Source organism: Pelophylax lessonae (assembly GCF_965119305.1).
Source record: "Pelophylax lessonae genome assembly, chromosome: 2".
NCBI classification, from domain to species: domain Eukaryota; kingdom Metazoa; phylum Chordata; class Amphibia; order Anura; family Ranidae; genus Pelophylax; species Pelophylax lessonae.
The window spans coordinates 714,016,665-714,041,951 of record NC_138769.1 but is presented as its reverse complement, the minus strand read 5'-3'; the positions used below and the strand labels follow the sequence as shown (position 1 = coordinate 714,041,951).

Sequence of the window (25,287 nt, the reverse complement as noted above, 5' to 3'; positions counted from 1 at the left end):
GAGAGAGCGGGACAGAGAGAAAGAGAGAGAGAGAGAGAGCGGGACAGAGAGAAAGAGAGAGAGAGAGAGCGGGACAGAGAGAAAGAGAGAGAGAGAGAGCGGGACAGAGAGAAAGAGAGAGAGAGAGAGCGGGACAGAGAGAAAGAGAGAGAGAGAGAGCGGGACAGAGAGAGAGAGAGAGCGGGACAGAGAGAGAGAGAGAGCGGGACAGAGAGAAAGAGAGAGCAGGACAGAGAGAAAGAGAGAGCAGGACAGAGAGAAAGAGAGAGCAGGACAGAGAGAAAGAGAGAGCAGGACAGAGAGAAAGAGAGAGCAGGACAGAGAGAAAGAGAGAGCGGGACAGAGAGAAAGAGAGAGAGCGGGACAGAGAGAGATAGGCAGAGAGAAAGAGAGAGATGGGCAGAGTGAAAGAGAGAGATGGGCAGAGTGAAAGAGAGAGATGGGCAGAGTGAAAGAGAGAGATGGGCAGAGTGAAAGAGAGAGATGGGCAGAGTGAAAGAGAGAGATGGGCAGAGTGAAAGACAGATGGACAGAGAGAAAGAGAGATGGGCAGAGTGAATGAGAGAGAGAGAGAGACACACACACAAAGTGGGAGAAAGGGAATTAAGGACAGAAGTAAAAAAAGATGGATGGACAGAGTGAGAGATAGAGAGGGAGAGAGAGAGTTGGATGGACAAAGTGAGATGGATGGACAGAGAGAGAGAGAGGGAGGGAGGGAAGGAGGGAGAGCTGGAGGGAGAGGGGAGAGGTAGAGATGGAAGGAGAGCGAGAGATGGAGGGGGAGCGAGAGATGGAGGGGGAGCGAGAGATGGAGGGGGAGCGAGAGATGGAGGGGGGGAGAGAGACAGAGACAGAGACAGAGATTATAGGATGAACACAGTGTGAGAAAGAGAGAGAGAGAAAGAGAGAGAGAGAGAGAGAGATGGACAAAAAAAGAGAGAAAGAGAGAGAGAGATGGACAAAAGAGAGAGAGAGAGAGAGAATGGTACAGAAGAAAAAAAAAACTAGAGAGCAGAGAGAGAAACAGAAAAGAGACAGAAAACAGCATGTCACAGGACTATCTGGAGGTAACTACCATTGACCATTGTATTTTACCTTCTTCACAATTCTCTCCCTTGTACCCGGGATTGCAGATACAGGTTCCCATGATGCAGGTGCCATGGTTACTACAAGTGACATCAATGCACTGGCTGGTGGGCACATCACACTCGGCTCCTTTCCACCCGCTGTGGCACAAGCACCTTCCTTTCATGTATTGGCCATTTCCGCTGCACAATACCGGGCAGGATGCTGGTAGGAAGATCAGGATAAAAAGTTAATTTCAGCAGGAAAATAATTTCTCGCCCTCCACTCTGGCTCACCCTCTTACCAGGACAATGAATCAAGGGCTGAATTTATTCCACGGCACAAATCACTTCAATAATTCAAATGGTAACGTTTTGCTCTGAGCCCTCTGGCGGGGAAAATAGCATTGCGAATCGGGATAAAATTACTCCATGCCATTATTATGCATCACTTCAATTTTTTCCCCTTTCTTAAATTAAAGGGACGCTTATGCAGCACATAAAATATATAAGTTACATTAAAATATGCATTTTAAGGATCTCCGCATTTCACGGATTTATACTTTCTATGGATTTAGCTTTTTAGAGAACATGTTACCTACATACAGAAAGAAAGCAACCTTTTGTGTCTGAACGAACCTCTACAAAATACCCCCCAATACCCCTCTCAACATAGCGATGTGCACAGGAGCCTCGGCTGCCCAGGGTTTCTCTCTCCTCACTGGCTGAGGTCATTGGCTCCCACTGCTGTCCATCACAGCCTGTGAGCCAATAAGGAGAGAGCAGGGGCAGGGCCAAGGCCTGGCTCTGTGTCTCTTATGGGAGCATAGAGCAGGGCTCTGGAGTGAGCATGCACCAGTACCCCCATAGCAATCGGATTGCTAATGGGGGAACTGGTGAAGGGGGAGGAGCAAGGAAAAACGGAAACGGCTTGTGAATGGGAGAGATACCGGATAAGACCCACATCACTGAGACAAAAAATAAAGGGAGAAGGACCCCCCTAATGGGAGTTTAAAAAAATTGAATAAGGTCCAAAAAAGTAAAATTGGTTGTAAATGTATTGTAATGCAGGGGGAGGAGCAAGGAGTACCGGCGGGGGATCCGAGAAGAAGAGGATCAGGGCTGCTCTGTGCAAAACCATCCCATAAAGCTGGTATGACCTGTTTTTTACTTTTATATAAAAAAATAGAAAAAAACCCCAAACAAACCTATAAGTGTCCATTCACACTACCGCGACTTGTCAGGCGACTGCTCAGCCTGGCAAGTCGCGGTTCATTGTGTAGTACAGGAACCGTTCTAATAGGAGCGACACAAGTCGCTCCGACTTAGAAAAAGGTTCCTGTACTACTTCGGGGCGACCTGGAGCAACTTGCATAGACATTCATTATATGAAGTCCGTGCAAGTCGCGCCGCACGCGACTTCACAGGTCGCCCCCGAAGTCGTGCCGCGTTAGTGTGAACCGGCACTAATATCACATAAAGCGCTTTAATCAGAGGGGAGAATGAGCTTTACTGATTGTTTAGACTCATTAGGGGGTGTAGATAAAAAAACATCAAAAAAGCACTCTTGCGCATAATTATGATGGCCCGGTTTAGGTGGGAGTAGTGATCCACTTCACCAGGGGTATTGCTTCAGGTTTTGCTGCCCTCTAGGGCTGGGGTGTCTTTGACATTTCTAGAAAATGGGAAGAAAAGAGGGGGGCAGCAGCCTAGTGCATTATCCCACAAATTTATTGAATATCACGAGCATGAGCTAAAAGTACACCTAGACCAGTCAATCTTCCACAACTCAAATGTCCTGGAATCTACAGTCTCCAGACCTTGAGGGATCCACATAGGGGCCCCGCTGGCCTTCAAAACGCATCAGAAGAACGGGACCCTTCGTGGTCCCCCCAAGGTCTAATGACTGTAGATTCCAGGGCTTTCAAGCTGCGCAAAATTGGCTGGTCTAAGCATAATTTTATCTCATGCTAGTAGTTATTTTCATCTTCAATAAATTTATAATAATGCTCTAGGCTGGTGCGCCCTCTTTTCTTTCCATATTCGTTAAGGGGTGAGTTTGACCTCTGCAATGAGACCACTGAATCCACACAGAGCGAGGATCCTTTTCCACAGCATTCTGGAAGGGACCAGGCGTTTCTACGCAGTTGGCGGCTGCTTTATATAGAAAACAAATTGCAGAACTTTTTACACCTTTTGTTTTGATACACTTGGAACGTTTAGACACCGTTCACACTGGTCGCCTGACAGGTCGCCGTAGGTCGCCTGCCATAGAGTAGCTGTGGACCCATTCTAATAGGAGCGACACAAGTCGCTCCGACTTAGAAAAAGGGTGCGGAGCTTCTTTGGGGTGACCTGCATTGACTTCAATGATATGAAGCCCGTGCCGGCCGCTCTGAGGTCACGGTGCGAGCTGCGCACCGCGACCTGTGAGGTCGCCCCGGCAAGTAGCGTCGCCCCCAGTGTGAACGGGGTCTAAAACTGAAGGTTCAATTTGGTTTTAAACATATAACAATTTAGTACAGTGGAACTTGGCCAATGGTGGGGGCATAGTGGTGACGGTATATGTTCTTCAATTCTCATCTCTGCTCCATAATAAGAGCATGGATCAGACCAGTGGGCCGTGAGGCTGACTGCTTGAAAAACCGTCCTCTAGGACAGGGGTCTCCAAACTGCGGCCCGAGGGCCAGATGTGGCCCTTTGCTAGTCTTTATCTGGCCCTCGGGGCACTATTCCTCCCACTGATATGAGGCACTATTCTTATAATTCTTCCACCGATACCAATGATGGCATACTATTCCCCCTACTAATAGGGGCACTACTCCTTTCTCCTATTGACCACCAAACCTGAGGCCATATTTATTCACATTGACATTGACATTTACTGTCCCTGCGGGCCACAATCCGGCCCTCCTAAAGGCTGAAAGATAATAAACTGGCCCTTTGTTTAAAATATTTGAAGACCCCTGCTCTAGGATCACAAGAGTCTGCAACCTCAACAGACACTTGTTAGAAAATCTGCAACCACGGTAGGCGTTTGTTATAGAGTTTTAGAACGTTGACAGGTGCTCGTTAGTGCAACCTGTGTAGTCAAACCGCTTAGAAACTGCAAGTAATGTTCTAAATCAGAAGCATTGCTTGTAGTCATCAGTTCATTTTTGGCCACCCACAAGCCATGTTTTGATGGACTTATCCCATAATTTCCTGAGAAATGAAAAACATTAGGCATTGGTGATTTCTTACCTCGTCCACAGTCTGGCCCGAGAAAGCCTAAAAAACAGTGGCAGTTTCCGGATATGCATTCACCGTTTCCATAGCAATTACTGGGACAGTCATCCACCGATTCTGGAAGATAGAAAAATGTATACTTCAAGGATCTTGTAATCTCATTCTGCATTTCCAATAGTTCTTATTTCAGATTAACGGTAACAGAAGCCTGTTGACCAGTCTTGCTTGACCTTGGTTCTGAGAATTACACAGCTCTGCCACACGGCACTGACCTCTCTGGCATAAGAGTAAACCTGATTTTTCTCTGCTGCAGTTAAAAAACCCTTACAGGTCTACTCCCTCTCCCAGCCTGTGACTGGACAGTAAAAGGAGAAGCAGCTGACTGATGGGCTAACCTCTGTCACTCTACTCTCTCCTCCTACCAGCATGTTTGGTGTTAGAATATAAGCACTTGCAACACAGCTGACTGGCTTTGTGTGCGGCTTGCTTCCCCCTTTCTCAGTCTGAACTAGACTAGAAGCTAAAATCAGGTCAAACTTGAGTAATTATGATGCTTACATTTAGAAAATACAGTTAAGGATGTATTAATGAATGAATACATATTTTGTAATATTTGTGCCATTTAAATCCCCCTGAAGTTCAGCATTTAAATAAAGGCTAGCCCTAAAATTGGCATTGAGATACCAGTCTAAGCAAGCCATTCTCAACTAGGGTTCCTCCAAAGGTTGCTAGGGGTTCCTTGAGCTGTGGCTGAAAGCCCTCATATCTGATGGTACCTGCACAGTCCAAGGACCAATGACCATTGGCAGAGCTAGTGGTATGGCACCAATGATCTTTTGAGCTGACTGTTAGAATAGCATTCTGAGTAATAGGATAGGATTCTACTTGATGGTGGCCACGGGATACCCGGCCCGCCCTAGGGGCTCTTTCCCTGGGGGCCTGGCCCGGACCACCGAGCAGGTTCTGCATGAGGTTTTCCTTGGTTTGGCCGATTGGCACACTTTGTCTGTTAAGCCCACGTGCCATTATATACGTGACTACTGGTTGTTACATAAGCTGCCATTGTTGTTTGATGTTGCACTTATCTTTCACAGTTATTTGTTCTGTTGTACTAAACTCTGTTTTTGAAAAATAAAGATTATTAAAAAAAAAAAAAAAGAATGGCATTCTGACCACTATTGTAAGGAATATTCTTCCCGATGACCACCAATGTAATGGAAAGTCTACTCACTGACCATCAGTGCAAGGGACATTCTTCTCACTGACCATCCGTGTAAGGGACATTCTTCCCACTGACCATCAGTGTAAGGGACATTCTTCTCACTGACCATCAGTGTAAGGGACATTCTTCTCACTGACCATAGGTGTAAGAAACATTCTTCTCACTGACCATCCATGTGAGGGACATTCTTCTCACTGACCATCAGTGTAAGGGACATTCTTCTCACTGACCATCAGTGTAAGGGACATTCTTCTCACTGACCATCAGTGTAAGGGACATTCTTCTCACTGACCATCAGTGTAAGGGACATTCTTCTCACTGACCATCAGTGTAAGGGACATTCTTCTCACTGACCATCAGTGTAAGGGACATTCTTCTCACTGACCATCAGTGTAAGGGACATTCTTCTCACTGACCATCAGTGTAAGGGACAGTCTTCTCACTGACCATCAGTGTAAGGGACATTCTTCTCACTGACCATCAGTGTAAGGGACATTCTTCTCACTGACCATCAGTGTAAGGGACATTCTTCTTACTGACCATGGGTGTAAGGGACATTCTTCTTACTGACCATGGGTGTAAGGGACATTCTTCTCATTGACCATCAGTGTAAGGGACATTCTTCTCACTGACCATCAGTGTAAGGGACATTCTTCTCACTGACCATCAGTGTAAGGGACATTCTTCTCACTGACCATCAGTGTAAGGGACATTCTTCTCACTGACCAACAACAGCAAATAATTGTGTTGTGTTGTATATAATTGTGTTCCACAAGGAATCCCTGGGTGTCAAATACACCAAGTATGAGAAGAATGCTCTCACTGACCCACAATGTTTTGGTTTTAGCAGAGGTTCAAGAGACCTGAAAATTATTTTAAATGTTCCTCTGGTGTAAAAAGGTTTAAATAGGCTGGCCTAGCTGATCAAAGTATTTATGACTAAAATTACCATTGATAATAGCTAACAATTTTTTTGCTGATTGTACCATTCTCTCTGAGGCAGGAAAATATTCCTCACTGTGTAAGAGAAAGCCAGCAATTCCCAGAGCACAGAGTCAGAGGACGATTTCGCAGCCTATCATTTCGGAGACCATCAGAGTTAAATAGATGTCAGGCACAATTGTCAGGAAAATAGCAAAAAAGTAGAGGCAGGAACTTGTGTTTTCCATTAGAGCACTTCAGAAAGGCTAGGAGGTTACAACACCTATTAATTTATTGATCTGGTCGGCATTTTGCAGTCAGTTCATGTGATTGTGATCACTGGGTAGGATGACCAGGCTGACCTGCGCATCATATCCCTTCACATTAGTCCTTACAGGCCGGCTGACATGCTGGTGACAAATTCCTAAAAATGTTAATCCAGTGGTCACATCTTTGCCTGATGTGTTCCATGTACATGAAGAAGTGTGTGTACAGACAGGGGAGGACTGGGGCAGGAGGGCAATTGCCCCCTAGGCCGCTCTGATGTCCTATAAAAAGGCTGCACTGCTTCTGCCACAGACCTGCCTAAAGGATTCCTGGTGAAGAGAAGTAAAAAGTCTCCGCCACTGACCTACTGATTGCGGGTTGAAGACAAGGACAGAGCGCAGCCCCCCCCCCCCCCCACCCCAGCATAGATGGTTTAAACTGTCTGAGCAGAGGCCGGTTCCATGCCCCACTGGAGACTCTCCTCCCCTGGCCAGCCCCAACTGAGCTGTCCCAGCTCCCCCCAACCGCCCCCTGCTGGCTAGGTTGGGAACCTGGATTCAGCCAGTGAGTAGAGAGTACCTGGAGCAGGTCTTCAGCCTAGAATGGGGGTCAGGAGGAGGACGGGAAGAGGGAGAGTGGGAGGGGGGCCGAGCCGCTGCACCATGGGCCGAAAGTTGCCAGTCTGCCCCTGTGTACAAATCACCAATCTATGTATATTATATGTTTATTAAAAAAGAATTCCTTACTACTGCAAAATCCTTACTACTGGAAAATCAGCATTTATCTCCAAAGCAGTTTGATTTGGAAGTGGACTGGAAGTTGCCAATACTGCTGCTGGAACCCCATGCCGCCATACAGTATATAGCTAATGCTACCACACTATATTACTATGTCCACAGCAGCTGTGTGGTTACGTAATGGAAATTGTTTGTTTCAGCCAGCTTGGCCCAAACAAACTTTTAAAAGTCAAATTAAACATTGACTTCTACTTTAAGAACATTGCATACTGATAACATGTTCATATACTAACAATTGGATGCACATCAAAGGTAATCAGTGTTGGCGGTTGGTTAAGAATTGTTTTTGATGCACTGTGCAAATTATGTGTCTTTCTAGTTTATTGTTAAGGTCTTAGTCTAGTTTTTGAAAAAGCTAGTGAATACAGCAACACTGATTTAAAGTGGTACTAAACCCACAAGAGTAAAATCAGTGTATATATATATATATATATATATATATATATATATATATATATATATATATATATATATATATATATATACACAGTAAAGCATGTTTGTTATACTCACTGTGAAAAATAAGGGGTTAATCCTTTGCATTGTGTATAAAGGCTGCTTGATCCTGTCTTCTCTGATCATCTCCTCCTTCCACTGTCTCCAAAAAATAACCTGATATTTACAGAGCCAGGGGACGGGCTACACATGCTCAGTCTGGCTTTTAGTGCTAGAGAGTTGTTATTTTCTTGGGAGAGTGCATGTGATCAGCACTGGGCCAATCAGCACTGTCCAACAAGAGGGTCAGGGGCCCTGCAGCCTCATAGGACATGGGGGGAATGAAACTCCTCCTACAAGCTTTAACCCGACACCGATAGAAGTCACAGGACTTCTATATACTGCTGATGAGAAAAGGTATTTAGCAGTTTATAATTACTAAAATAATTGCATTTCAATGTTCTGTGTACTGTGGGAGACCAGATATAGTGAATGCAGGATCCTGGGTCTAGTAACATTTTAATGATAACTGTGCATTTTTGTAATGAAGCCAGCATTTTTGAAGCCACCATGAAGCCACCCATTTTTGTAATGAAGCCAGGAGACCAGTGCACCTTCAACCAGTCCATCGCAAGCTCAAAGCACAAGTTCTTGCAAAGCTTTTCCCCAGCCTCAGGTCTGTACAGCGGTATGGACCTGACGTTAGGGGACTGTAGAGAGTGTGGCTGCACTGCAAAGGAGGGAAAAAGGGAGGAGGGATCACCAGTGTACTCTGCAAAGTCCCTCCCCCAAGGTGTCAGAGGAGACATGTAGGAGTTCCTTGTTTATGATCCATCATCCCAGACCTGGATGACAATGCTGGAGGGCAAAAAATATAATAATAATAATAAGAAGAAGAAGATAAAAAAAAAAAAATCACAGAATTCTGCTGGAAGATGCATTTATTTGCAATTCAGCAAAGGGCGCAGTTTGGGTTTTGGGGATGGTATATGCCACCATTCTTCATTTCATATTATTATGACTATTATGACTAAGGCCTATGTAAGAGGCTGAAACACGTCAACTACAGGTGTTGAAATCCTTTATTGGATGGATCTAATAAAATCCATTAAGGGTATATATACACATATACAAACTTTTGGTTTGGGTTTTGGGGATGGTGTATGCCACCATTCTTCATTTTACATTATTATGATTATTATGACTAAGGCCTATGTAAGAGGCTGAAACACGTCTATAATTATAGGTGTTAAAATCCTTTATTGGATGGATCTAAAAAAAAATCGTATTTTTTCCCTTTGATTGGACGATTCTTCATTTTATATGTATGTTAGTATGGGTGTAACATTGAACACAGTCTAAAACCCAGACATAGCCTTTACCATGCCTAAGGATGGGGGGCTTACCACCCCAAAAGTTTCCATTTTAAGGTTTTTAGAAAGATGCTAAAAGTGATCACTTTAAAAATACTATTTGTACATGTTCTATATCTCTTTAGTCCTTACTGAATAATGATATAAGCAGCAATGACTTCAACTAAAGAGTGCTGGACAAAGCACAGCACAGAGGTGAAAAGTCATATCGGAAGCCGACAGACAGCCCTCCTAATCTCCAGTGACCCCCCATATCCCATGTATGAAAGCCGCTAACTCCGAGCTGAGCCGAGCAACACACATGGTACGTATTAACACTGAAATTCAAGATTGGGACTTGGCTTTCAGAGCGGTGCGTTTCCTTTAAGTGACTCCTGACAAAGCAGACATGTCCGATTCATATGGCGTACAGAGAAAGCGTAGCGCGCTGGGAACCGAGAATAATCCTCCTATTAGGGCATTTAGTGCAAATCCGAAAATGTGCATGTAATATCTAGCATATGCTATTAAAAAAAGGGGGCCTCATTGGTCACAGAGTGCTGCAAAGATGAAAATGGCTCAGAAAGCGTTTATTAATAGTGCCGTACCGCTCCCACTTAAAAGATCTGGACTTTTATCCCTGCAGCTGCAGTGCGGAGCTGGGGCAGGCTCTCTCTGGAATCGGCCTTTTAGTTTGATCTTTAAAGAATTACTCCACCCTAAAAAGAGGTTATGTTTTTCAGTCAAACCAAGCAGCACACTGCTAGCCCAGGTGTATGCAATCCCATTCTGGCCTATGGAAATGTATGTGGTTTGGCTGTCAGGAAGCAGAATGCCTGGCAAATAGCCTGACCACACCATTCACAATTGGCTTCATGGAGAGTGGATGGTCTCTTGGGAAGGGATGATCTTGAAGGTGAACTCATTTTTTTTTGAATTACCTTCAAAGTAGGGATAGACTGATATGGTTTTTTTCAGGGCCGATACCGATACTGATATTTTGGTCACAATGTATCGGTATCGGCCGATATTTTGTACATTTAAAGTTTTGAAAAATAAAGACAATTTTTCACACAAATCTGGTACTAAACATGTTAATTTTTGTTTATTGTTTAATGGCTGGCTTGCTGGCACCCTGTGGTGGGTGGCTGGCTCGCACCCTGTGGTAGGTGGCTGGCACCCTGTGGTGGATGGCTGTCTGGCATCCTGTGGTGGGTGGCTGGCTTGCTGGCACCCTGTGGTGGGTGGCTGACTGGCACCCTGTGGTAGGTGGCTGGCACCCTGTGGTGGGTGGCTGGCTCGCACCCTGTGGTAGGTGGCTGGCACCCTGTGGTGGATGGCTGTCTGGCATCCTGTGGTGGGTGGCTGGCTTGCTGGCACCCTGTGGTGGGTGGCTGACTGGCACCCTGTGGTAGGTGGCTGGCACCCTGTGGTGGGTGGGTGGCTGGCTGGCATCCTGTGGTGGTTGGCTGGCTTGCTGGCACCCTGTGGTGGGTGGCTGGTACAGGGGCTGTGAGTGACTGGCTGGTACAGGGCCTGTGGGTGGCTGGCTGGTAGAGGGCCTGTGGGTGGCTGGCTGGTTCGCTGGTACAGTGCCTGTGGCTGGCTGGCACAGGGCTGCTGTGGGTGGGTTTATGGCTGTGATACACTCCCACGAGACTAGTCCCGACTCCAGACGAGGCTGTCCAAGGCAAGGGAGGCGGCCTAAGAAGACAGAAGGACGTCACAAAAATATCGGCAATATCGGCCAGTTCCGGGGGCTGATACCAATATATTGGGGAAAGTGCATATCGGCCCCCGATATATCGGCCTTGCTGATAATCGGTCTATCCCTACTTCAAATCCTTAATGTCTGCCATATACTGTAAATAAACCTCCCATTATAACTGAGAAAACAAACCCAACGCCTAAATTCCCTATTTTTCCCTCTGTAAGCTTATCAAATTACATTATTATTATTATAATACAGAATTTATATAGCGCCAGCAGTTTATGCAGCGCTTTACAATATAAAGGGGGACAGTACAATTACAATATGGTTCAATACAGATGGAATATGTCTTCTTTACCTTAGGGCAACCTTTCTCAGTGGACATTTGGGGATCATATGAGACAGTCAAAAATGACCTTGTTTATTATGTCTCCTACAATATGATCTTTCTTCAATGCCTGGCATGCCATTGTTCCAGAAGGCTCAGCTCCTGGGGATTCGAACCATGCTGAAGATTTGCATAGCAGGTATAAGATGTATTTTCACTATTCTCTTATCTGGAATAATACAATCAGCAGCTTGCTGGGGAAGAGGCTCGGTGCAGTAATGGCATGTTCTTAAAATTCAGATCCTAACAAACACATTGTGCCCTTGACAGATGCGACTATTTTCTGTCTTTAGGCCTGTTCTTCAGGTCTTTTTTTATTTTTCACTCTACTATTGTATTTGTCTGGTATAAATGAGGATCAGCATATAATTACTTTCTTTGTATAAGGATTTCTTCATTTCTAAGATGTAAATTCAGAAACTGTCATTTTGTGCATCTTTATTCCCCAGTTTTTGCCAAAAGTCACCTAAAATCACCTTAAAATTGACATTTAGGAACATGTCACAGATACATCCATGACCTTGGCTGAGGACTTCTTTCCAAACCGAGCTCAGGAGGATTGTTTATTAGCCAGGAAGGACTTTCCAGGGCAAATAAGTGCTGCTGCCCTGAGACAGACTGGCATCTGCATTGCCCAGTCATCTCTCCTTCATAGACACAAATCTACCTGAACTGCAGTCCAATATGTTCTCTAGTTCAGTGACTCCCCTCCTCTCTAATTAGGTAAAGCCCTCTATCTAATCAAAGGCCGGCCTCACTCCAATCAAAGGCCGCCCTCACTCCAATCAAAGGCCGCCCTCACTCCAATCAAAGGCCGCCCTCACTCCAATCAAAGGCCGCCCTCACTCCAATCAAAGGCCGCCCTCACTCCAATCAAAGGCCGCCCTCACTCCAATCAAAGGCCGCCCTCACTCCAATCAAAGGCCGCCCTCTCTCCAATCAAAGGCCGCCCTCTCTCCAATCAAAGGCCGCCCTCTCTCCAATCAAAGGCCGCCCTCTCTCCAATCAAAGACCGCCCTCTCTCCAAAGACCGCCCTCTCTCCAATCAAAGACCGCCCTCTCTCCAATCAAAGACCGCCCTCTCTCTAATCAAAGACCGCCCTCTCTCCAATCAAAGACCGCCCTCTATCCAATCAAAGACCGCTCTCTCCCCAATCAAAGACCGCCCTCTCTCTAATCAAAGACCGCCCTCTCTCTAATCAAAGACCGCCCTCTCTCTAATCAAAGACCGCCCTCTCTCCAATCAAAGACCGCTCTCTCCCCAATCAAAGACAGCCCTCTCCCCAATCAAAGACAGCCCTCTCTCTAATCAAAGACCGCCCTCTCTCTAATCAAAGACCGCCCTCTCTCTAATCAAAGACCGCCCTCTCTCTAATAAAATACTGCCATCTCTCCAAAGACTGTCCTCTCTCCACTTGAAGACTACCATCTCTCTAATCAATGATGGCCCCTTCTCGAATCAAAAGCTGTCCTCTCTGTATATAAAGAATGTCATCCCTCCAACCCAACTAATGCCTTATTTACACACAGATGTCTACAGCAGGCCATACACGATTTGAATCTTGGCCAATTCCTGCTGAACCGGCTGAGATTCGAACCGTGTATGGGCAGGCTGAATGTACAAAGTTGACTGATTGATCAACTTAGGTAAAACCAGCATGCCCTGTTAGAGCTGCTATTATCGCTAGCGGCCTTTATAGCTGCTAGCAATAATCACTGTCCCCGCCGGGAGAAGTCAATGGCCCAGCAGGAGGGATTCCCACATCAACACTGTGTTGATAGGGGGATCGAGCAATTTTTATTCCTGCAACCAAAGAAATTCGCTACCTCTATGGTTGGCCTAAGAGGGATGCAGCAAGTGCAAGCAACAAAAGTCTGCAAAATTTGGTTGCAATGGATTAATGGGATCAGCTCTCCCACACCCCAGGGCGAGCCCTTAAATAGTAGAGCGAAGGGTACTCAATAATTGTAAATCCATGGCTTTCAGACTTTCTTGAATACTGAGACCTTATCCTGCAGGACTGCGGCCATTTTTTCGAAACCCTGTATTTCTTATGTATTTCTTTTCTTGCATAATTTGTGTAGTTAAACCAATCTAATTAATGTAGGTGAAGGTTCTCATTTGTCCAAATAATGTTATATCTAGTAGTAGTTTGTCACATTCAACTGGACTTCTGGTTCTGTATTGTTGAAACCAGTTTGAAATTTATCCAGGCCACTCTTTAGTTGTGTCAGGAACATACCCCCATCATTTATACCCAGATACCTTGATCCAATCACCATTAAATGTGAAAAGGTATGTATATGTTGATTGTCCAAGACCAGTAAAAGTTGTGGAACCTTTCTGTTCTAGTTGAAGAATTCCAACTTTGGTGTCAGGAAGTCTGTATAGGCTTTCCACGTATATGTCCAACCCATCCCCTACCCTCCTCTCCCCAGCTTCCACCCCCCCCCCCTTTTTTTTTTACCGCTCTCTTCACCTTTTTCCTCTTTTTCTTCTCCTCGTTACCCCCGCTTTTACTTCCTACATTGTACACTGTCTATGACAATCCATATTTCACAGGGCTCACTACCTCACATCGGTATTCTCTTAGCCCCCTCCTTGTGGGGGACTGCAAACCATGCAGTGGCATATGCCCTCTCCAAGTTCACTACCTCTTTTTGGGGGCTTAACCCTGTACAGGATATGTGTTGTCTGATGAGGTATAGGCAGGGCTTTTTGTTCAGGGGGAACGCAGTTCCGGCATCTCTGCCACTAAATGTATGCAATTGCAAGGGGTGTGCTCCAGGGTCTATTGTTGCTGGCTGTTGGGGTAACTATTGTTGCAGGGTTGTTGCTGGGAGGGATCTACTATTGAGGAAGGAGTCTATTGATGCTGGCTGCGGGGAGATCTATGGTTGCTGAAGTTGATCTATTTTGTTTGGGGAGGAGGTATTGTTTTGCTGGGGGGGGGGGGGGGGGTCTATTTTTGCTAAGGGAGATCTATTTTTGCTAAGGGAGATCTTTTTTTGCTGGGAGAACTGTTGATGTTGGCTGCAGGGGATCTATTTTACTGCTTTCTTTGTTATCATTAACAAATTTGATACGAATGATGTAGCACCACAAAATGATACTTGGTTCTGTATTTTCCAAAAGGGGTTATACTAGGAGGGTGGGTAGGGGTGGAACTAAGGGACGGTACTTAGAGGTAGGTAGGGGGCAGGGAAAAGGGGTGACTCAGAAGGGGGGGGGGTAACTATACAAATTCTCTAAGGAAAAAAAGCCCTGGGTATTTCTATTGCTCATTTTTTATTGGAAATTGAATGATTATCTGGCCTAGTTGCAGCTTTTAAGCATTCTCACAACCCTTCGTACCCTTTACGTCATTTTAAATGCAAAACAATGTACACTTTCTGCATAGTAATGCTTATACGAGCCATTGTGAATTGTTCTGCCTCTTTGTTCATTGTAGAACTACATTTTCTGTTATAAAACCTAAATAAAAATTATTGAAATGGAAAAAAATAATTAAATTAAAATACAGGCTCCTAGCAAGGTGTAGACATCCTACATTGTGATGACATTCATCATATATCAAAGAACAGGAAAAAAATAAATCTGTACATGTAATAATCATATAGAAACACTGCAGTGCTGGGTCACACAGAATTGTTGCCCAATTGAAGTTCCAACAATCGAACAGTATTCTTTAACGGTCCTCATGACTGCAGGACACACCCCCACAATCCAGCAGTACATGTACAGATGGACGTCCAGTGACCCAGAAGCCCCGGAGCTGTTCGAAAAATCTGTCCTTGGAACGCTCCTTCATCTCTGGCAAACGTAGGCTAGAACTGGCTACAAACTACACGCTATAAAACCCCGCAACATCTTTTCCGAGACGTTAATGTTCCCGGTAAGCATAATCCAAATTAAAAACAAGAGCGCCCAACAAAACCTGCTGATTAAAGTGGAATTTGGAAATTAAAAAAAGAAAGACAATTAACATTTTTATTGTGCTTTTTTTTCTCCCCGTTTTTTTTTTTTTTCTTCCGTTGTGTTCTTTACAGAGGTTTCTGCCACATACTGGCTGATTTGATAATCTAATCAGACTTAACAATCCGTTGAAGCTTACAGCAAACTGAGGGCCGATTGCTGATTGGTAGATATAGTTAGTACCTTTAGCATTGTTAAAAAAAAAAAAAAAAAAAACACGAAACAAATAATACATACATACAAGTCCATTTACGTATATACAGTATATCTGCCAACACATGCTTTCATTTGTTTTTAGATCTGCATTGGTGGTTAGCTGTTTTTTTTTTCCATGTTGCTTTTGTTCCTGTTAGGGAGATTCACCCTCTCTAATTGTCCAGATCATCAATGTCACCTGGAAGGTAGGTAAGGGTATATACAAAATCTTGATTTGCCTCCAAAACAGAAATAAAAGGGTAAATCTTCAAATGGGGACACTATTTCAAGTGACAACTAAAAGGCAATATTCCTCAAATGTTCTTCCTGTTCAGTCTACAGGTCAGGAAGTAAAGGGAATTCCCCCTAATGATACACAGATGGCAAAAATGACAGTGGTTATAACTAGTGATCGACCGATATCGTTATTTAGTGCTGATACCGATATTTTGGTCATCGGATATCGGGATCGGCCGATATTTTTTTATTTTTCACAGGTACTCTTGTGGAGGGATCTGGGGGCCTAAAAGACCCCAAACCCCTCCTCTGCACTTAAAACCATTCAAAACGCCAAGTTTGGCTGTTTTGAATGCTTGCATTTGTTTGACTTTGCCGCCGAGTACCCGGAACTGATGACATGACATCACTTCCGGGTTTTTTACATGGAGACCCGATCAGAGCCGAATGCGGCTTTGATCTGGTCTTCTGTTCGGTGGCCGTGCAGGTAGGATGCCCAGGTTTCCCGGTGGGATGGGAGACCTGGGCGAGCCGCGGAAGGCAGCGGGAGGGGGGAGACGTCCCCTCCTGCTCCCTGTAATGACAGCCGAGCAGCTTCTCAGCCACATCGGTTGCCATTACAAGACAGCCGACCGTTGGCTATGGACGCCGGTACCGAGGTGATGCCTCTAGCTGCAGGCATCACTCCGGTACAAGAACTTTCCTGAAATAATCGGCAATATCGGTCACCTCCGGGGCCGATTCCGCTATAATCGGCGAAAGTGCAGATCGGCCCTCGATATATCGGCTTTGCCGATAATCAGTCGATCTCTAGTTATAACCCATTACCTTCTCTATACTTAATAGGGAAAAAAGTTTTGGCTTTAGATATACATTAAACTTTCTGTGAATAATCACTGGTAATCCATCCATCTACTAAAAACTTTCATCACCCCCATGCACAACAGTGGACGCCCCTAAAATAGAAGCTGCAACGAAAGAGGATGTACAGTGGGGAAAATTATTATTTGATCCCCTGCTGATTTTGTAAGTTTGCCCACTTACAAAGAAATTAAGGGTGCATCAGTGTTTTATCATAGGTGTATTTTAAATGACAGAGACAGAATATGAACCAAAAATCCAGAAAAAACACATGATACAAATGGTATAAATTGAGTTGCAGTTCAGTAAATAAAATAAGTATTTGATCCCCTACCAACCAACAATAATTCTGGCTTCTACAAATTGGCTACAGTATGTGCCCATGTGGTACACAGATTAGTCATGTCAATTTAGGCCCCTTTCAAACATACGGACCGTTCGTCCGTTGTTCATCCGTCCGTTGACGGATGAAAAAACGGACATCAATGCATTCCTATGAAAAAACGGATGACAACGAATGATGATTCATTTACATCCATTTTCATCTGCTTCCGTTTTTTTGGCAGTCAGCAGCTCTCTGCTCTGCCCCCTCCTCGCTCACTGGAGCGCTGGGGTGGAGAGCGGCCGGCTCAGCCTCTCAGTGACTCACTGAGAGGCTGGGGTGGGGAGCAGCCGGCTCAGGCTCTCAGTGACTCACTGAGAGCCTGAGCCGGGTGTCGGTCCAAGCACCTGGTGGATTCCGACTTCCATTGTGGTGATGACGCAGTGCCTGGACGGACTCCCGGTCAGCTGAGAACGAACTGCACTCCTGTGATCCATAGGAGATATACAGCCAATGGAGCTTTGGCTGTACATCTCCTTTAACATTGAAGTCTATGGCCCTCAAGCTGCAAGAAAGTCAGACCAAGGAAGTACATGAACTACTTTGAAGTTGCAGCAACTTTAATTCGCACATATATGAATGGATATCATTGGAAAACATAGGAAACAACTTGTCATGAGACTTTGATGACCATAGTGGCATGACAAGTGGCACAGGTGTGAATGGAGCCCAAAATGGGAATGCCCCTTACTTTCACATGGATTTTCGTGTTTTGTCTCCAAGAAAGTGATGAGAACCGGACACAGACAGCAAACAATAAATTGGCGGGGTTATGACATTCCCCTACTCCAGGTGTCTTCAAACTATAGCCCTCCAGTTGTTCAGGAACTACAATTCCCATCATGCCTAGTCATGGCTGTGAATGTCAGAGTTTTACAATGCCTCATGGGATGTGTAGTTCCGCAACAGCTGCAGGGCCGTAGTTTGAGGACCCCTGTCCTACTCTATCCTAAACTAAATAGAAACATTTTAAACATACAGGAGAAGGTACGGAATCAGTTACAAAAACAATCTGCCCGATATTGACAGAAAATCATTAATTGTAACAAAAAATTGCCAAACTATACTCTTTTTTTGTTCCCTATGATTTAACATATGGGTGTCCAACCTGCGGCCCTCCAGCTGTTGCAGAACTTCAAGTCCCATGAGGCATTGCAAGGCTGAGAGTTGCAAACATGACTTCCAATGGCAGAGGCATGATGGGGCTTGTAGTTCTGCAACAGCTGGAGGGTCGCAGGTTTGACACCCATTAATTAAATTTTAACACATACTGCAGAAGTAACTGCATGAGATCCAAACTCAGAATGAACAGATTTCATGTAATGACTCTAGAGCTCACTGTTGTCCTCCGTGTGACTCACTTTTGCCAATCTACCAAATTGTAAAAATGTTGCCTCCTCGATACCTTTAAATAGCCCTTTAGTGAGAGTTTTGTTTCCATCATTTGAGTGGTGTTCCAGAGAACGTGAATGAGGGATGAGATTTCATTAGCAAATGCATCCCCCGGCTTTGATGTAGACCACCTTTTAACGTAAGGCAGAATATCCGGAAACCAAATCAATCCCTATTAACCTGGCTAGATCAAAGGAAGGAAAACACACAGTTTGCAGGATAAACAGCAGATGAGCCAAAGAACGTGAACGTTGGTGAATATTGCAGAGATATTACCACCGTGCCTGCCATGTATTAGTGACATTACCAGCCACTGGAGTGGGTAGAAGAAAGTATCTGAACACAACTAATGCCTGCTATTTGATCTCTATTTTGCTTTTTTTGGCTTTGATTATATGATACAAATGCAGATCTACCACATTAAAATTCCATAGCTAAGAGGCCAGGAGGCCTGATGCAAGCTGTATCAGCAGGGACCAGGCTGGAGGGTGTATCTAGTCAGTCAGTAGAAGGTAATAATAAGGGAACACAGGACAGCCTAAAGTGTACCTGTAAGCAGTAAGCCTATTAATTAGCTGCAGCCCTGACCGGCCGAACACACCAGTTTCCTGCACATTCAGCCTAATGCATGCACCCTGTGCGTTCCTCAAGCAAAATCACACATTACTGGGTGTCCTTTTAAAGTATAATTCTATTTTTTTTCAAAAACACATCAGATCTCAATGGGAAAAATATCATGCTAGATATCTATATTGATATGGACTGGGTAATGTGTTAGGAATGCAAGGATGCTACATCGTTTGATGGAAATTAAAATTATCAACCTACAGAGGGCTGAACTCAAAGACTACCGAAAATAAAAGTGAAAAAATGATGCAGCGGGCTAGTCCATTTTGCTAAAATTTCATTGCAGTAACTCAGAATGGTACTCAGTTTCTATTGCCCCCATGTGCTTGTATGCATGTCTGACATCAAAACATGCTCCCAATGAGACGACAAATGGCGTCCTGGGATATTTCCTCCCAGATCCGGACAAGGACATCGCTGAGCTCCTGAACAGACTGAGGTGCAACCTGGCGGCGTCCAATGGACCCAAACATAATGTCCCAGGGGTCTCCTATTGTATTTAGGTCAGGTGAGGGCCATTCACTGGTATCTATTCCTTCATCCACCAGGAACTGGCTGCATACTCTTGCCACATAAGTCTAGGCATTGTCATGCACCAGAGGGAACCCAGGACCCACTGCACCAGCGTAGGGTCTTACAACGGGTCTAAGGAGTTCATCCCAATACCTAATGGCAGTCAGAGTGCCATTGTTTAGCCTGTAGAGTCTGTGCGTCCCTCGATGGATATGCCTCCCCAGACCATCACTGAACCACCACCAAACTGGTCATGCTGAACGATGTTACAGACAGCAGAATGTTTTCCACGGCTTCTCCAGACTCTTTCATGTCTGTCACGTGTGTTCAGGGTGAACTTGCTCTCATCTGTGAAAAGCACAGGGTGCCAGTGGCAGACCTGCCAGTTCTGGTGTTCAATGGCAAATGCCAATTAAACTCCACAGTGCCGGGCAGTGAGCAGAGGGCCCACTAGAGGACATTGGGCCCTCATGAAGTCTGTTTCTGATTGTTTGGTCAGAGACATTCACACCAGTGGCCTGCTGGAGGTCCATTTGTAGGGCTCTGGCAGTGCTCATCCTGTGCCTCCTTGCACAAAAGAACAGATACCGGTCCTGCTGATGGGTTAAGGATCTTCTACAGGCCCTGTCCAGCTCTACTAGGAGTAACTGCCTGTCTCCTGGAATCTCTTTCATGCTTTTGAGACTGAGCTGGGAGACACAGCAAACCTGGCAATGGCACGTATTGATGTGCCATCCTGGAGGAGTTGGACTGCCTGTACAACCTCTATAGGGTCCAGGTATCACCTCAAGCTAACCGTAGTGACACTGACCTGAGCCAAATGCAAAACTAGTGAAAAACAGTCAGAAAAGAGGAGTAGGGGGAAAAAAATGTCAGTGGCTTCACCCTGTAAAAACATTCCTGTTTTGGAGGTCATGTAGTTTTTGCCCATCTAGTGCACCTGTTGTTAATTTCATTAATACCAAAGCAGCTGAAACTGATTAACAACCCCCTCTGCTACTTAACTGATCAGATCAATAGCCAAAGAGTTTAATTGACTCGATGCTATACTTTGGTAAAAAAAAAAATGTTCCTTTAATTTTTTTGAGCAGTGTATATGACCCTCCTAGTGTAGAGTAGGTTGCTAGGTAAATTTAGTTGGCTCCACTGTAAGGAGGAGAAGGGAGTTGATTACTTAGGGCTGCTGCTCTGTTACCTCCCCATGTCTACTAGAGGATTCTAGAAGTATTATGGGAAGAAGAACAGAACAAGCAGCCAGAATATTTATAGGACTCCAGTCAATCACTGGAGAGGTGTGCCCAAAAGGGGGTGAAAAAGGTAATTAATAGGCTGAGGACTGAGCAGCAGCAGCAGTGTTCATGGGTCCAGTCGTGCTAAAGGAGATCCCTGTGCAGGGGCTCTGCCCCTGGGGTAGCTTTCTAGAAGGATCTGTAGGAAGACATGGAGGTCCCAGCTAGGGGGGCCTATTCGCAAGCTGAAATACAAGGATTACATTGGGTTTGGAGAAGCTCACTGGAGAGACAGCCAGAAGGAAGTTGGTGGGAAGGAGTCTAGCTGTCCTGTGGTGGTGTCTAAAGCCCCGTACACACGCAACGATTATCGGCCAACCGATCGTCCGTCTTTTGTCCAGAGTGGTGTTTTGTTGGAATGTGCCTTGACTGCACACAAATTTTCTCGCCCAACAAAATTCTACTTCAGAAGTGATGTCATGTGTTGGTTTGCTTTCTTTGTGTTCTTTCTTCACTGAGCATGCCCAGACTTGCTCATCAGATTTTTTCCCTGTCGAAATCTGTACTGACTGCACGAAAATGTTGACGGCCAACAAAAATTTTATAGTCTGCACACCAGATTTTTTTCGGCCGAAAAGTCGGAGTTGGTTGTCGGAAGCATCATACTAACAAGCCGACAATCGGCAGATCGGTCGTCGGGCGAAAATTCCCTGCCGATTTTTGACGCGTGTTTACGGGGCTTTAGAGCCTGGTGGATACCTGCAGGAGATCAGGTGTTCCTGTGGCTAAGTGAGAAGCAACCTTATTGCTGAGACCTTAGTGACTGTGTGTAGCTTTTAAACTCTAGGAGGAATACAAAATGGTGAAGTTGGTAAAAGTGAATTCCTTCTCATTACCCTTCTTTGTAAATAGGACCCATGGTCAGTACCCACACATTAGGAGGAAGGTAAAAAGGAGTCATGATTCTCCTCGGCTGGCAGCTTTTTGTGAACGTTCTGTCAGTCTGTGCGCTTGGACAGCGTGTGGGAGCTGTATATGGCGAGATCGCCAAAAGCTCCGGCTGTGAATTATTGCGACAGCGGAGTCCAAATCTGCTCCTCTCCGTAGGGGATGTAGGTGCCGGAGGACGTGCTTTCTACATCAAAACATTGTGTTCTTGTACAAATCATTTGGTATCGGTTTATAGATATTCATAAAAAGGGAAAACTATGCAAGTGCTGCTACTGGTTTATTTCCAAAAACATATTTGTTCTTCTCCGTTTCAAAATTAGTGATAAGACTGAACACTCCTCATGTTAAAAATATCCAGCACAATGGAAATGCCAAATATTTTAATAAGGCAGAGCTGAAAATCATTAAAGTGGAACTATAAGGTATCTTGCACAAGTACACAATTATTGTAACCTTTTTAAAAGTAATTTCTTGATGTGATATTGACATTTCTATTTGTTTTTAGCCAGATCAAGTGAGAAAATCATATATGTGGCATGCATGACTACACTTTGAAATCAACAGCTTTTAGCAAAGTAATTGTACTACTAGCGTTCCCAAGAGATTTAGGAAGCCAGCCAGTGACTAAACCAAGCAAACCCAACCTATAACTTAAACTTAAAGCCCAACTTCACCTTAACCAAAAGAAAAAGCCAAGCAGAGATTAAAGTACACAAATCTGCTTTTGCTATAATACCCACCTCCCCACCTTTGCATTCTTCATATTGATCACCAATGCAAGGAGCATTCATCCCTGTCCACCAATGTAAGGGTGCATTCTTTCCACTAATTACCAATGTAAGGAGCATTCTTCCCTGGCCACCTATGAAAGGAGGGTATCCTTCCTTGCCCCGTACTGTAAGGAGGGCCATCACCATAATGGTGAATGGAACATTCTTCACTGACCACCAACGTAAGAGTAGCATTCTTCTTTGACCACCAAAAAAAGGGGCATTCTCCCCACTGACCACCAATGTAAGGGACATTCTCCCCACTGACCACCAATGTAAGGGACATTCTACCCACTGACCATCAATGTAAGAGGTATCCTTCCCACTGACTGCCAATGCAAGGAACATTCTTCCCACTGACCACCAATGCAAGGGGCAATCTTCCCACTGACCACCAATGTAAGGGACATTCTTCCCACTGACCATCAATGTAAGGGGTATCCTTCCCACTGACTGCCAATGCAAGGGGCATTCTTCCCACTGACCACCAATGTAAGGGACATTCTTCCCATTGACCACCAACATAAAGGGCCTTCTTCCTTAAAGTGGAGTTCCACCCTTAAAAGTCACTTTGCCCCATCTGCTTGATCCGGGTCACCTGAAAAATAAATGGATAATCACAATTTTTTTTTTTCCTTTACTTACCTTGTTTTAGAAGAAAATATACTCACCTTACTTCCTCTTCCTCTCTCTTCGGCCGCGGCCCGCGCCGTCACTTCCTGCTTGCATTGATTCCTGGGAGATGAGCGTCATCGCTCCCAGGAATCAATGCGCCTGCACCGGCCCTGCTTGTCAGTTCCGGTACAGGCACGTCATTCACTGCTAAACAGCTTCTGGGCATGACCAGAAGCTGTGCAGGAATGACGTGCCTGCACCGGACATGACGAGCGGGGCCGGTGAAGGGTATTCTGCGATGAAGAGGACACAGAAGAGGACACCGAAGAGGACGCGCTGGCTTCAGCTGCCCACACCTGAGATGGCAGCGCTGGACAAGACATTTTCAAGGTAAGTGTGACCTGGGACAGTTCAGAGGCTATCCATTGTGGAATGCACTAGCCCTGACTGTCCCGGGGGTATTTTTATTAAAAAAAACTTTCAGAGGGTGGAACTCCGCTTTAACCACCAATGAAAGGAGGGTACCCATCCTTGCCATTACTGTAAAGAGGGCAATCAGCATAAGGGGGGCATTCTTCCCTGACCGCCAACATAAAAAGAGCATTCTTCCTTGACCACCAAAGTAAGGAGAGCATTGTTCTTTGGCCACCAATGTAAGGAGTGTTCTTTTCACTGATCCCCAATATAAGGAACATTCTTCCCTGTCCACCAATATAAGAGGCATTCTTTCTACTGACCGCCAATGTAAGGGGCATTGTTCTCTGGCCACCAATATAAGAGGCATTCTTTCTACTGACCACCAATGTAAGGAGCATTCTTCCCTGGCCAGCAACATAAGAGGCATTCTGTCTACGGACCACCAATGTAAGGAGCATTCTTCTCTGGCCACCAATATAAGAGGCATTCTTTCTACTGACCACCAATGTAAGGGGCATTCTTCTCTGGACTCCAATGTAAGGGGGCATTTTTCACTGACCACAGATGAAAGCAGAGTATTCTTCCTTGACCATTTCTGTAAGGAGGGCCATCAGCGTAAGAGGACCATTTTTCCAGGACATTCTTTCCTGACCTCCAGTGTAGGGGGCATTCTTTCATGACCCCCCATGTAAGGTGGGCATTCTTCCCACTGACCAATAATTTAAAAGGTATTCTTCCCAATGAGATCTGATAAATGAATTGCAGCAGACCTGAAAATTGTTTAAAGGGTTCCTCTGGGATAAAAAGGTTGAGAAAGGCTGTCATAATCTAAGAAATCTGGTCAGGTGAACCCACCCCCGTCTTTCTATCTATGCCATTACTCCTATATGCCAACATAAAACATTGGCATGGGAGTGCAGAAAGTGCAATGTGCCACTTAAAGCAATTCCAAGAGGAAATCCGTTTGCAAACATAATGTGACGATACATGCCCATAAAGAGAAAAGAACAAGGTGTCAGACCTCATGTGGGCTTTAGGGGACAGTACGAAGCCCTGCAACTTGATGAATTCACTAAGTGGAAAAGCTACTCGGTGCTCCAGCAATGGCTGCTGCCAGATAAGCTTTCTGCTTGATACGGATACCCCGTCCTGAGCCTTTGATGTGAGTCTGGCAGGCGGGAAGAGCACAGAGGGGTTCACAGGCTGATCCAAGCACTTATCTAGCTGCTGTCCTAGCGTTTTATTTAAAGCAGAGTCAAGGCTTGAGCTCGGATTTTCTCCCTTTACTCTAAATTTCACTGGTTTTTCAGCAGCTTTGACAGCATGACCTGATGATGAAAAAAAAAAAATGTTCTGATCCAGAGTGCTTGAACTAAATTATTTTAATGCAATGTGTAAAGTGAAAGCACTCATGAACCTTCAGCTTTCATTAATAAAGCCAACGATGAAAGGTGCGCTCCCCTTTTGAGAATTGTGCATTTAAAATGGCCCTGTGCATAGACTATGGACATTAAAAGATCATCTACTGGCTCAGGGATGACATAATTATGTAAATCCAGGTGTCTGTGCAGTTCCTGGCTGTTTTCACAAATGTCGGACACAGATCAGCCCCTGCGGCAGCCTCTCACCTTGTGACTTCTTACAAAGTTGCAATGTTGCAGTCTGATCAGTGGGAGAAAGGGGACTGAGAAAATTATCCTTCTTCCTGCAGCAGACTGAATGAGATCACCCATGTCA

The 25,287-nt window shown here is 45.0% G+C and overlaps 1 protein-coding gene across 6 annotated transcripts in view; it reads right to left on the bottom strand.

Moving 5' to 3' along the window:
• Positions 1-25,287, bottom strand: part of TENM4 (teneurin transmembrane protein 4) — a 1,723,986-nt gene that overhangs the window by 206,512 nt on the left and 1,492,187 nt on the right. For all 6 annotated transcript variants that reach the window (XM_082246029.1, XM_082246030.1, XM_082246031.1 and 3 more), the window contains 2 exons: positions 4,308-4,409; positions 1,096-1,290 (listed from right to left, as the gene is read on the bottom strand). In XM_082246029.1, coding sequence (XP_082102155.1) covers positions 1,096-1,290; positions 4,308-4,409 — 297 coding nt within the window. The remainder of the gene's footprint in view (positions 1-1,095; positions 1,291-4,307; positions 4,410-25,287) is intronic.